The following is a 15,276-nucleotide window of genomic DNA, read 5'->3' on the forward strand; positions in this document are numbered from 1 at the left end:
TAATCTACACCTTCAGTTATGTTGGTGCAAGTCTGTATGTGGACAACCATATTCCAGAATAAAATTTACAAAAATGACATAATATAAATTGAAAACGGTGGTCTTATTCCACAATAAGTGTGTCCACACACAGACTTGAACTGACATAAATAAATGGCTGAATTAAAACCATTTTAGTTGTTTGGGATCCCCTTTGTATGTAGATGAACCTTTACTCTTGTGCGTTGACCACATCTCTCATTTAAATGTGTTTGATACAAAGGATGAAGTGAAATGTTGTCAATCTAACAATTTGTGGGTTTCCCTTGCGTTATGCTAGTCAGGGCCCAGTGTAACTGTATGTTAAAGATAAAAGCATGCACAGGATTGTTATTATGAATGAAGTGATAATGAGAGGCAGCTTGTTCTAGTGGACCAAGCAAGGGGCAGGGAGCCAAATTCCATCCATGGCCCTAACGCTGATTCCCCGTGTCTTAGACAAATCACTTAACCTCTCTGTGTCCATTTCATCATCTGTAAAATGGAAATAATACTTCCATACTTCATTGAGGTTGGAGGATGAATTAGTTAAGATCCAATGCTCCCGTCCCTTTATGTAAGCAAAGGGGAATTTGACCTGGTGCAATAGTGGGATTGTCGGCTCCGTAACATGCTCTCTCTTTCTCACAACCCCATGTAAGCCATTTAGCAGAATGTAGGCTCTGTGGGTGGGGGATGAAATAGGAGGGAGCAAGTTTTGGAGGTGGTTTTCATGCACAACTCCATTGTGCCACCCTCAAACACATGGATGGGCAAAATAGCACAAGTTAATGCTGATTCAATCAATATATCTTCAGTATATTCCCCATCCACATTCTGATCCTTTCAACACCTGAAGGAGAGTTAAGGAGCCATGTTGTTTGACAGAGCCCAAAGTAACATTCGATTCATGCTGTCAGTGGGTTACAGGTAACCAAGAGCCAGGGCATCTAAGGAGATGACCCAGGCCTCTGGTGGCTGTCTCGAGATCTCATTAGATGTGTGGACCACTCCCTTTGCCATTTCTGTAGCAGTGCGAACTCTCATGGCCCCAGTAGAAGAATGAAGAGAAAAGTTTCTGAGTGCAGACTCATGTCATTTCAAGACTCTTGGATTTAGGGGAGTCTGGGGATCTTAATGTTTATACAGCATTTGAAAATGTAATGCATCATATAAGAACTATGGTACAATAATGCATTTTTTCATTCCACCACAGGTAATTGACTCTTTGAATTCCATAGGATTTATATATATTTAACAAATGTGGTTCTAAGAAGATGTACTGAGATTTCCTTTTCTGTATTATTTATATTGTTTGTTATTGTTAAGCACTGACTGCTGAACAAGAGACAATTCTTCCTGAGGAGTTTATAATCTAAATAGACAGACGGTGCAAAATGCACCATGAGATGCACAGAAAGGTCACATATATATCTTCACTTATGTACGGTAGCTTCATGTATGACCCTATGTATTATGCAGCTGCAGAACACACGTGTTGCCTGCCTTTTTCAGCAGATTTGTGCTAAAAATCCCCTAAATTTTCATTTGTTTTCAAAAACTTTCTAGCACCTTGAAAATGTGAAGTGTGTAAACTGATGCAATACTGTATTTGTGAGTCTGAAGAGAGTCTACAATAAAAGCCTAAGAGGTGTGAACTGCCCCATTCATCTCAATGGTTGATTTCTGGAACATAAGAATTATACTTAAAGTCAATATTGTCTGTTTGTTTGTAGTGGTGGGTGTTGTAACTGTGTTGGTCCCAGGATATGAAAGAGGCAAGGTGGGTGTGGTAATATCTTTTATTGGATCAACTTCTGTTGGTGAAAGGTACAAGCTTTCAAGCTACACAGAGCTCTGCTTCTCTGTGGTAGCTCAAAAGATTGTACCTTCCACCAACAGAAGTTGGTCCAATAAAAGATATTATCTATATCTACCTAATCTCTTTAATATTGTGTTTCAATTCCAGTGATTTAAACAGAAATATACATCTAATGTAATTATCCCACAATCCCAAATTGCCTTTCATTCCCCCCAGATGCCAAAATCTTCAGCATACTGTAAACTGGCAATGTGGGTACAGCATAAGAAAAGTATATGTCTTGTCTTGTCCTTATGCTGTGTGCTCTGGCCTTTTAGACTGATCCTGTGAAGATTTAGGCATATGATTATTTTTGACCACTCTGAATAGTCCTGTTGAAATTGGGATTACTCAGAGTGCACAAGATTAACCCTGTGCCTAAAGGCCAGATTTTTTATAGGCAGAAGTCTATAGTGTAGATGCACTTACGCCAAACTGTGCTTTTACTGGTACACAGTATGTGTTGCATGTTTGTGGGATGGTTCTGTTATATTGTGCAAAATACAGCTTTGACTGTAGAACTGTGTCCACAATAAGAGGCTTTGCTGGTGAAATATACTGGTATTCCTATACTAGTAAAGCACTCCCCTTGTATAGACATAACCTTTTGCAAAATCAAGATCTTCAAACAAGAAAATATTTGTTAATTAAGACTTTCCGAAACCTGTTATCAGTTTGTATCTAGTTTAATGGATACTGATACTTTGTTTCCAGTTGCATATTGTGTTCAGATGTGCATTTCTCTCTCTTTTGTTGTAGGATTTTGATTGTATTCTTTCAGATTTACTACATGAACAATACCATGCAACGTGTAACTTTCTAAGGTAAAATTTCTTTCCCTAAATGTTGGGTATTGGAGATAAAGTAGTGGGGATGTCTGGAATTCAATTGTATCTGGCTCAATTCAACTATGTCATGAGAGTTTCATAAAACACTATGTATTTTAGCTTTTTTCCCCCTGTTGGCATTTATATGAATTGAGTCTGATCTAAAGTGCATTGGAGTTAATTTGAGTGTTTCCACTGACTCCCGTGGGCTTTGGACCAGGCCTTAAATGACAGACAGAGGGTGCTGATAAATATTCTTATGGATCCATCCACATATTGAGACAAATTTTATCTCTGATGTAAGGTGGCACTACTCCCATGGAATTGTCTGGGATAAATTGATTGGTGACTCAAGTTACATGTAGAGTGTAAATGGGCTGGAAAATGGGTGTAATTTAGTGATAATATAATGTAACCTGCACCAATTTGGTATTCAGTGGAAATATAAAATGAATGTATTTTACACATCAGAAGCACAAAGAGGGATATAGCAGGAAAATCAGCTAGAAGGGGAATGTAAAAGTAGACCATTTTACAGCTTCCTGTTAGCTGCTTTTCTTGTTATACCAATTTCTTGCTATACTTATTCTGCTCCCTTTCGATCCTTTTATCATTTATCTATTTTATTTGCACTTTCTGAGTCAGAGTCTGAGCTCAGTTGTACCAGTATAAATGAAAAGAAGGCAAGAAAGACATGCTATTGATGCCTACTCCTTGAGACATAGAACCAGATTCCTGGGTGATTTAAACTGAGGTACATGTGGATCAGGAAAAAAGTGTTAGATCCAAAAACACAAGTTGCATCAGTTTAATTAAAGTTGGATTATAATTGATCTAGTTAAACTTGTACAAACCCCTGTGTAGTTAGACATATATTGGTTTTAAGATGTTTATTTTGGTTTAGCTTTTGCCTGTAAATTTGTCAACACAAGCTAAACCTATATAAGGTAGTTGTAAATTGAATTAAGAATGTTCAGACATGGTTTTTCATTGGCTTAACTAAATCACCTTAACATCACACCTTTAGTTAAACTGGTGCAATTTTCTATGTAGACCTGGCCTTAATGGGTTTAAATGATAAAGCAATCTATCCTGCACTAATCGGGCATTCACTGAGTGTGCAAAATTGGCCATATTTGAATATCAGTTGTTCCTACCCATGCCTGCTTTCTGACCCACTTCTACTGTTTGAATCACCATTTACTTTGGCTAATTGCAGGAAGGACTATGCATTAGCAACATCATTTATCTGCCTTCTTTTCATATTGTCATTACTAGGCCCCCGCTAGACCTTGAAATATAGTCTTGCTTGTATACAGGCTAGCTATTAGTATTGTACATTTTGCGAAATTGTATGGCAAATGCTGGTTTGGCAACACAGAATGTTCAGCAGTTTCAACTCATTTGACTGAATATAAAATGCTGGCTCCAAACTGAAATTCTGGAAGGTTTTATTCCATAGGCCCCTCCATTGTTTGAAAACATTTGTTTTTAATTTCGTTCCAAAATAAATATGATCTTTTGGCTTTGTCTATTGCAGTGGTTCTCAAACTCTTTTTTTTCACAGACCACTTGAAAATTGCTGCGGGTCTCAGCAGAACACTTAATGATCTTTCCAAATGTTGTTTGTACCATTAGCTAATTATTGTAAAGTGCTTTGGATAAAAGCACTATATAAAAAAACCTTAATAATACACCTCTACCCCGATATCATGCGACCCAATATAACACAAATTCGGATATAACGTGGTAAAGCAGTGCTCCAGGCGGGCAGGGTTGCACACTCCGGTGGATCAAAGCAAGTTCGATATAATGCGGTTTCACCTATAATGCAGTAAGATTTTTTGGCTCCCAAGGACAGTGTTATATTGGGGTAGAGGTGTAATTAATGTTTTTTTTGTTATACAGATAAAAGCCCACAACTCATAATTTAATATCAGTAGTCTTACCTTTCTTATGCGATGGATGTGCCCTCTCTCTCCCGCTGTGGTAGTCCCCGAGCTGGGGCTGGGAAGCGGGAGGCGGGAAAGGGGGAGGTGTCTCTTCCTTTCTCCCCTACCGCAGCAGCCTCCGAGCTGGGGCTGGGAAGGAGGGGGGTCTCTTCCAGCAGCCGCAGCCCTGTAGCTGGAAAAAATTGACTCTTTCTCTGGCTGCTGCAGCCCTGCACATCTCAAATTCCACCCACCCCCTTTTCTCACCCCACTTCCCCCTCCCACCCGTGTTCCCCCCCAGGCCACAACCTCACCTTATATGTGCGTCTTCTCCAGGGTCCAGGCACCTAATTAGTGGAGCCACTTCTGTGAGGCTCCACTAATTAGGTGGGTGGCCCTTCATTCTCTCCTGTGCGGCCACCCAGGTGCGCACCTTATAGGGAACTATCCGCGGACCACCTGAATGGAGCATGCAGACCACTGGTGGTCCGCGGACCACAGTTTGAGAACTTCTGGTCTATTGCTTTGAATGTATTTTTGGCAATATGAGCTGCTTTACCTGTCAGATGCTCATTTTGTAGGCAGTAGTGTGTGACCAGTCTTTCCAAAATGTGTGTGTTTGAGGACATTACTGTTTCATTTTCCATTTTTTTCCAGAATAAATTATGCTTTTTTTATTTGTTCTCCCCCTCTCCTTGTATTGTTCTTCTTCAAGTAATGTCCTTATAGGTGCTCAATTTTTGGGTGTGCATGTCCCATGTGCCTTTGATTGGAAACGTTTGGTAACAGTGCCCATTCAGTCTGCACATGCACCCTAGCTATCCTTGTGCCCTGTAACAAGGATATACAGAGCCATGTTAGACAAACTGCCATCAGTTCATTTTCAACAGCCTTGGCCTGAGACGGAGTGTTTTGCAGTGCATCTTCTTAGCTAGTTTACCTTAGGGAATAGCTGTTTTTGTTTAACTATTGTTGGTTTTAGGTTTTGCCATTTAGCTCTTTCTAGTTTTTATCCATATTAGCAGGTTTCTTTGATTGGGTGGACTTCTTCGGGAAACTCCCCCTTCCCCGATGTTTCTCCTTCCTTTGGAGGAGGAGGCCATCTTGGGTTATACCTAAATACCTGAATTTGTACCTTGCCTTACTTGCTGGGATCCTACCCCAGTTAGTGCAGTCACTCCCACTTTATCCACTGCTTAGGGGATACCTATGTTCCATCTAAGTGTAAAATTTGTTCAGGGTTTATGAGTAGGTCTAGAAAGGACAGGGAGATAAAGCTTGGACTTCTCATTATGGTGCACTCCCTTTGACCTGCCTCTGACCCAGGCCCTGATACCCCCCTATACAGCAGTTTTCCAGTGAACACAATGCCCCTGTAGCCTCTGCAGCCAGCTCACCCATTAGATCTTTGCAGGAAGAACCATGGGAGATAGTACCAAGACTTCCAGAAAGAGGAGCTCCAGATCCCTTCAGAGAGAAATGGGTGCCTAGGCCACCACAGAGACCTGCGGCTCCAGAGATCTCACATCCCCAAAAGGGTACTGCTGAGGCTCAAAACTCTCCTGGTACTGAGGGTCCCTCCTCATCTAAGGCTTCAGGTACTTCTAAGTCCCACTGTACTCAGCATCACTTGATACTGAAGCCAGCCCTGGTACCAGCCAGCTAGGATCGTGGTGCTAGGGTCTCTAAGGACTCTGTGTTGAAGAAGCTGTTACTGGCTGCAGCCTCTGCTTCTTCCATGTTATCTACCATACCCAAGTTGAAATCACAAACTGATTGACCGGTGCCATTGAAGCCAAAGTCATCATCAGCACCACTAGTTCTCACTGCCAGGCCTTGCCCGGTTTCTGCACAGATTCACCTGGTACCACAGGAGTTTAGATTATCCAGGGACTTATTTGTCTTTGATTCTGAGTCCCCTCTGCTTATGGGTGCAAAAGACTCTTTGTATTGGAGCTTCATCTGTCACCAGTATCACATCATTCTCCGGTACAGTCTTGCTCCACAGTACCCACTAGAAAGGACAGACATCTTGCCTGAAACCCACCCCTGACTGCCCCTCCCATAGGCTATGAGGAGCACAATGTCTCTGACTCTGATTTCCATGTGAGGCTCATGTGATTACCAACTCGGAGTTCCCTCTCCGAGATCTTTTCTGAGAGAGAAACTCCAAGACACAGGCAAACTCAAGTCTCTCTTTAGTCTTCTTGGTATGACTAATCTTGGGTACCTCCTTTTCCTTATGACCCTCCTCAGTTGCCATATTGGGACCTGTGGGCTGCTTATCAGCAACAGTTCTCCAGAGCACCCCGCTACACCCTGGGGAGTGCCAGAGGCAGCAATTATCTGCTCTTTTTGTTCCTCCACATCTCTGTCACAGGAGGAATCTTTAGAGGATCAGGAGAATAGGCCTGATGAGGATGCTACCCCACAGACATCTCCTCCTCTTCACCCACTGAGGTGGTGTTATATCAGGTGGGTTTGCACTCCCAAGCTGTGGCATTCCATCACTGATGAGCAGAAACACTTCCACGACATTGATTATGGTTGCTGAGCTGAGCATTACATGGTTGTGACTTACAGTATATTATTCAAGTAACACTAACATCCTTTGGTGGGGAGTTTTTTTTCTTCCTATTTGCCTCAGGCTCTGAGCTCATCGTGGGATGCAACGTATCTGTTAAAGGTTTCTAAAAATGATAACTATTATGCCTTCAGTAAAAGTAATTAACATTCAAAGAGCACTCTTCATGTCCATAGTACTTTACTGACATTGGGCCAAATCATGCTATTTTAAGTCAATTGAGGTACTTTGAATTAATGCTAATGAGACTGTGAGTAGACTTTAACCTACTGTCTAATCTTCTCAACAACAGTGTGAGAGGGAGACAAGTCATAGTATTCTCTTTTTACAGGTGGGGAAATTGAGACAGAGAAGTTAAATGGCTTGCCTAGTGCTATAGTAGCAATTAGTGTCTGTTCAGATTAGAACCTGGGAAAGCCTGTGATCAAACTACTAGATCACACACCTCTTAACAAATAAAGCTCTAATTCTGGCTTATTATAAATTTATTTAAGAAAAATACAATTCTATATTACAGATAGAAAAATGACCGCCAGATGGTGCTATGCAATAGCTAATGAAATAATTCAGGCAGGGAAAATACACTGCTATGTTTCATTTTGTGAGGGGCTGAGCATAAGGAATTCCTCTGAGGAAAATGATCATGTAAGTAAGGGACCACCATCCACAATCATTAGAAAAATGGGACAAATTTATGTATATTCCTAGCAGTGGCACGTGATTTCACAAGGCAATAACACTCTTAAATCTTCTGGGGTTCTGCATATTGCCACCAGACTACCTGCTGATATGAGTGGATATAAATTGAGGACAGCAATTGTATCAAATTATACACAGCAAATCATGTGCTGCTGCATTATGCACCGCATTCAGCACCTGGTGGATTTAAGATGTAGTCACAAATAGAGCACATTACAGTAGTCTAATCTTACACAACGAGGACATGAATCATAGTGAAGTGCACATCCAAAAGAAAAGGTTGCTGTTTCCTAGCCTGATGCAAATAAAAGAAAGTAATCCTGCCTATTCAACAACTGGGAATCTAACCAGGCTCTCAAGTGGTAAATACAAATAGCCTCAACAGACATCATCCTCACCATATTCCCCAACCCATCAATATTCCCTCTGTATAATATAAATTGAAGATCTTCTCCAAAGCATGTTAAAATCAATGGAAAGACTCCTACTGACATCAGTAAGTTTAGGATAAGGCCACTCTGTGAGCCTTAGTCCACTCACTCTCACCCATACTCATGTTCATGCAGGCACCGGCTAAAGGTACACCACTGTATCATCTGGCTCAGAAGAGAAAGAAACAGATGGGTCTTGTGTGTGTACTGAAGGCATCACAATTACATGTTATACTATCCCTTCCTATAGCCCCACATACATTTTTAATAGGAGGGGGGACATGATGGGACCCTGTAGAACTCCACATGAGAGCACCCTGGAGGAAGAATAGCAACAGCCCAATGTGACATTCTTCAAAATTGGAGAGAAAAGAGGGAAGCCATTTAAGGGCAACGCCATGCACTCCTCCTGGAGGTCTGGGGATGGGTCAACAACACTTTATAATCAGTAGTATTAAGTACAGTGGATAAATCTAGTAATATCAGTATGAACATCTGATCCTCATTAATGGCCAGTAGGAGATTGTCAACCAGTGCATCCATTTCAGTGCTGGCATCCAGAATGGCAAGGTTCTAGGAAATCTGAACTATCTAGATGCTGTGGGATTGTCTTGCTGCAATCTTTTCAATAATCTTAGCCAAATATTTTCAATGTGAAGAGAGATCTTCCTGAGCCAACGATGTATCAATGCATTCTTAAGCAAATCCAGCAGCTTTGCTTTTTGTAATAGAGACACTGAGAATTTCCATTAGAATAGGTTCCAAATATATTTACTGGACTTCAGCAAGGAAGAAGATATATCCAGAACTGGGTTTGTGGCACCTGCTCTCAGTCACATCACATGCCCTCTCTTGGGGCTTTCAGCCATGGAACACCTTGTCTTAAAGGGACCTGGATGAACAGAGTGGCTGCCCCAGACTCAGCTTGGCTCTTAAAGGGCTACTGCCTTGTTAGAGCAGCTTTCTCCTTCAGAGAAGCGCTATTTGGAGAAGACCTAGAGAAGGTAGCCAAAGAGTTCTCTCTCACATATCTTCTTCAGCATTGTAGGTCCCTCTCACTCAGGCCCACAACCTTCTCCTGTCACAGCACTTTTTCATCTATTTGCAGAGGCTCTTTTAAGCCTGGGGTAACCTTATAAGACTCATTAAAAGCCTCACAGATATGATTAATTTCCTCTTAGTCTCCCCAAACACCTTTTGAAAAACAGCCCCGACTGGTTTGATTACAGTTTGCCGGGGATTTGTTCAGATATCTGGGCTCGAGAGGAGATTACACAAGGAAACATCTAGAATCTGTCCCTTGTTGTATTCCTTTTATATTTAGAGAGACAGCCTGGTTTATATTTTTTTCTCGTAGACAAGCCCTGGAAATCTCTCATAGGCAAGTCCTCACTGGAAATTCCAGCATGGAGCTTCCTAAAGTCTATTGTGATAATCTCTTTGGAGGAGCAAGGCTGGAGATTTGTTGGTCCTAGTCTGTTTTGGTCCCAAACAAGTTGGAAAGATTTTGGCCCATCCTGGACTTAAACCACTTCAGAAATTGAATTTGCTGGATTTATTTCCAGCTGGAAAATCCTCCATACCATTCTGCTCTTCTGGTTCCTGGAGGATTTCCTTTACTCCATAGACCTCAAGGATGCTTATTTTTGTGTGTCTGTCACTGAATTTTCCCAAACTCTATGCTTTGACTTGTTCTCAGCTCCCATAGTTGCACAATAAGACCTTATTATAATAGTTTGCCAGTAGTATATTTTCCATTAAGTGGAATTTTCCAAATTTTGGCATCATATAAAATTATTGACATGAAGTTCTGTTTAGATCAGGGAGCTAATGATTTTTTTATTGACATTAAACAGGAAATCACTTAATGTCAATTGATCATCAATCATGTAATATAAATTAGTGCTCAGGTATTATTATAATGGATTCCTGGGGAATACATTGTGATAGACAGATCTGAAGTAGATGCATCTGCTAAATTATTTGTTACATGGAAAAAACATTTGTATTAAATGGACTTGAGATGATATTAATACTTGACTGTATTACTACTAAGAAAGAAGTGGATTGACTGGATCTTTAAATGGTAGTGATTGACCATATTTTTTCCTTCTTGTTATCTGGTAGAGGGACTCATATTACTCACTGTTAAAGAATGTTTCCTTGGAGAAACAAAGATAATGAGGACTACCTGCCACCTCCCTCCCCTTATTAATAGGAATCCAGTCATGTAAGATACACCTACTTGAGTCTATCTTAGGGGATGTCTTCTCTGCAAAGTTAGCCAGGACTAGTCCAGCAGTTGTGGAGCATCCCCATTGCAAATTGCTACCTGTGCCAGACCTGTATTAAAGAGTCCACAGTGGTGCTCTACTGGCCTGTGTACTTGAATGGATTTCTGGTGGGATAGCCCGTGGTTCTTAGTGGTGCATGAAACTGGGCTGCTCTATGAATTCATTCGAAGGGGGCTCTCTTCCCCTCCCCTCACCCCAAGCGGGAACTGCTGTCCATGGTAGTGATGTGAGAACAATATTTTATGTAAATAACTTCCAACTGGACTTACTCTTTATTAGCACAGACAGTTCTGAAGGTAAAAGCTGACAGTGTTTGGCAGCAATAACTTTTAATGAAAATACCATTAGGGAATACAGACTGGAAACTGTAAATTGATTTGTAATGTACCTGACTGGCTTTTCTGCCTCTCTTTCTTTCCTGTCAACTGAATATAAAATTATTATTTTGGGGATACTTCCTCAAATTTGAGTTTTACTGATCTCACACCACAGTTTTACCAGAAGGCTGGTGTCAGCCTCTGGCTAATGGTCAGCACAGAAAGGAGGATTTCTTGGATGGCATCTGTTCAAATGCTGTGGAAATGCTTCAGAAAATGAGCTGGCAAACATGGAGTTAAAATGCTGATCCAGTAAAAGTAAGTTCAGTGCAGAAGAAACGACATAGACAAGAATGCACAATCCAGGTGGAATTGTGGAATAGGACTGGAAGACTAACAGAACCCAGGCTTGATTAGCCTGCATGTACGTGGCATTGTAAATAGGTTACCAGCCAGAGCTGGAGTGAAACCTAAGGTCAAACTGTGCCTGTCACTCGGGGTTAAAGCACTCTCAGGCTTGGGTTAGAAGTGTACGGAAAGGAGGTTGGGTGACATCTAGGCTAGAGTCCAGGCTAACTCTGCGATGAAGACATACCCATAAGTGTTTTACATAGCCACCCATCCTCTTATCTGAGCACCTAAGGAATAGTCTCTGCTCAGTTCTTCAGAGGTCTGGGGGGTTATTCCCCCTTGGCTCCAAATTTGACAAGCACTTGTGGATCACAGGTGAAAAAGTTCACCATAATTGAGCATTTTATCCCATTTATGTCCTGAGACAGTGTCCGTATTCAAGTAAATATCCATACTCCTTCCATCTGATCTTTGAATTTCTGTAAAATAGATTTTTTTCATATATCTTAAGTGCAGAATTAAAGCTGAAATCTCATCTTGAATTAATCTGACTGAGCAAAATTCATTGTTAGTGTAAATCTGTTGTCTTCAGGGACTCCATTTGATCCATTGTTGCCTCTCATATGTGGTTCTATTGGGACAATCAATCATAATGGGAAAACATTTGTATAATTATTCAACAAAACATGTTATAGTCAAATTCTTAGCCGTGTTTTTCATTTTCCTTTTCCAGATTGCCTCTTCCTTTCTCTTGACAAACCATCACTTACTTCCTCTTCCTTTGCTATCCTATGCATTTTTCATTGTATACCACTGGCTATCAGCATTACTCACACCATAAGTGTTTCTGTTAGTAGTCTTTTGGGATTGCCTGTGAATTAACCATATCCTCAGCAATAATACTTACTCATAACTGAGTGAGGTAATGAAAGAATTTGAGCCTTTAATCTGCATTTGTGGAACCTTTCCTCATACTTTGTGTGTGCATGTGAAATTTTTTGCAGCTTTTCCCCCTACTTTTTTTAAATGAACCCATTTGATGGAGTTATATGAGAAGAGACAGAGTGTTTTTGTTTTACATTTTTATTTTTAAAACAAAAAATGAGCTTTATCTATAAATGACTGTTCAAAAGAACATGGTAAATGGTCACAGAAACAAGATTCTAATGCAGTTCACAAAAAAAGTGTATCACCTTAAATTTATTTCAGTATTCATTTATCTAAATTTGCTAGTTAATTTAGGTTCATATACAAGCTTATAATATTAAGGTCTTTATAGTCCTTCCACTATTAAGTAATACATCTTTTACATTTTTTTACTTGATAAACATAATATTTGCCATATCTGATATGTAAATGCATTGAAACTTATGTTTATCATATAAGTGCAGCTTTAACAACTTTTGAAATGTTTAATTTACTTTTAAACCAAAATGTCTTGTTTGGATGGTGCAATCTATCATGGAAATTCATATTTAGTAAATTTAAAGAAGCCTATTTTTCACTTCAGATGCCACAAAGCCTTATGTGTCACATCAAGGAATACTTAAAATCTTTCATTTATCATGTACAAGCACAATAATAGCCATATTCTAATCTCCAATCAAGGGCAAGCATCACAGTTTACTTGAAAAGAAACTGATTACTTGAGCATACCATAAATCCTCCTAAAGTCTGCATGGTAACAATCACTGTGACATGCTTATTGAAGTCGATGGGAGGTTTTCTACTGATTTCAAGTTGGGCTTTGAGTCTGACCCCAAAAGCACACGATACATTGTCATTTGTCCTCTTCATAAAAATATTGATTTATTACATATATTTTTATCATATCAATTGTAGATTTCCAAAAGTATATGAACCCACTAATATTTTATATTAATTATATTTTGGGGTGGGATGTGACAAATTTCAGCCCAGAGAGTTTTTAAAAATATATTAAATTTTGTGCACAGTCTCCAGATTTTTTAGATTTAGTGCAATATCTCAAGTTATTTTCATTGTATCACACTAACGTCACCAACATTTCTTCCAAAGAAAAGAGTTTTGTTTTTCATATTCCAATTTTCCCTTTTTTCTGTCTTGCCTAGTCTGTCCATATGTTTTTGGTCTTTTTAGTTTGAGCTGTGCTTTCTGATTGCCACAGTGTGTGCACCTTCTTATTTGATTTTCCTATCTACTATTTTAAATCCCTGTCAATTTTTCTGTTCATTTTGCTGTTTCTTTGTGCTGTTTCTATCTCAGGGCTCAGTCCTGAGTACAAAGAGCTGCAAACTCCCACCAATGTTTGTAGTGTCTACCCCTAGGAGCCTTCTCACCACCTTGTGGACCATGCAGGAAGTGAAATTGTGAGAAGCCATTGTGTGTGAGGGGTGTAGAAAGGCTTCTTACAGGCTTCCTTCCCATCACCCTCACGTACACAGGCTAGTCATGATCCAAGCCTAAATTATTAGTGTGACAGTAACACAACAAATATAATCAGAAATAAGACAATTAAGCACCATTTCTTAACCCTTCCTTGAAAACTCTGTTTAGTCAAAGCACAAGTATTAACAAGTGTCACCAAAGAGTATTATAAACTCTCCATTGTATGGTCTGGTTCTCCTTTGAAGATTGCCTCATGGTGTGTGGGGTGGAGATTCTTTTAAAACATCACTGAACTTTTTATGCTCATCCTACAGAATTTCAATACATATGCACCCTATCTGTCTGTATCTATCCGTTGTCCCTTGTCTTGTCTTATACTTACAATTAAAGTTCTTCAGGGGCAGGCACTGTCTTTTTGTTCTGTGTTCATATAATGCCTAGCACAATGGGGTCCAGGTGAATAACTGGGGCTCCTAGGTGCTGTGTTAATACAAATAACAACAGTTACTATATCAGTGAGCCCTTGAGGAAATTCAAGGGTATGTCTGTTTAATGTATTGGGTGCCATTGTGTTCCTTTATTGTAGAATATGCTGTATGTGTGTTGAGTATGAAATCATTTGTGAAGAATGACACCAGGATGATTATCAGATTGAATTGTCATCTCTATGCATTATAATGCAATTTTATTTAGTTAAGCAGCAGATGTATAATGAAATTAGAATTCATAAATCATTTATCAGGTCATTTCTATCATTATTCCATAACAGCCTAGTCTTTTTAGGGAGATTTTCTTCCTTTCCCTGGGTCCAATTTAATTTAAAACAAAAATATGTCTGGGTTTCTCATGACAGAAGCCCTGAAAAATTAAATTTTTAATGGCTTCTGGACATTTTAAAAAATTGAATCAGGCACCTTATGAGAACATTGATCCTTCCTCTGCAGATCTCTTTAAATTTATCCTATGAACGTATAATTTCCAGGCACTGCAGCCTGGCTGGAAATCCATCAGTCACATGGAAAACTGGTAGTATTTTGTTCTGACACATTTATAAATGCTAAGTATAAAAAAATTGGTAAAATTGAAAAATAGATGTTGTTTAAACAGTGAAAGATACCTTGGGATAGAATTTTAAAGTTCCAGTTAAAGGTTACATTGTTTAATTTATTTAATTCTGTGCACCAATCAGTCTGGCTACTGGCCATATGATATATTTAAAACCAACACATTAAATTCAGTTTCCCACAACATACAGCCTGCATCATGAGAAGAAAGTTCCTTGTAGTTGATCTGTAGTTGAACAAATGCCGGATCAAAACTATTTGCCTTGTGCAACACATTTAAGATAAGTACCTATGGGCTGAGAAGATGAGTTCCATAGTGAGGAAAACACTCTGGGTCTGATTCTTATTTACGCTAAGGCCCCTTTGCATCACTCTGACTATACAAATTTAGGCTGTGTGTAAAGAGGAACTAGTATAAATCAGAATTCAGGCCTCTGCCTCTAGTCCTTAAAAGTATCTCATGTGATCTTAGTGATTCAGCTGTAAAGCACTTCTTCCTAGCAAACCTTGTATACTGTAGATTTGTGGGTAT

General features: G+C 39.6%; 1 protein-coding gene across 4 annotated transcripts in view; it reads left to right on the forward strand.

The window, feature by feature from the left end:
* The window catches only part of LOC123371531 (cyclic nucleotide-binding domain-containing protein 2-like), a 93,537-nt gene that overhangs the window by 54,692 nt on the left and 23,569 nt on the right, over window positions 1-15,276 (forward strand). For all 4 annotated transcript variants that reach the window (XM_045019248.1, XM_045019247.1, XM_045019246.1 and 1 more), the window contains exon 7: window positions 2,639-2,703. In XM_045019248.1, coding sequence (XP_044875183.1) covers window positions 2,639-2,703 — 65 coding nt within the window. The remainder of the gene's footprint in view (window positions 1-2,638; window positions 2,704-15,276) is intronic.

The sequence above is a fragment of the Mauremys mutica genome, chromosome 5 (genome assembly GCF_020497125.1).
Source record: "Mauremys mutica isolate MM-2020 ecotype Southern chromosome 5, ASM2049712v1, whole genome shotgun sequence".
Lineage (NCBI taxonomy): Eukaryota > Metazoa > Chordata > Testudines > Geoemydidae > Mauremys > Mauremys mutica.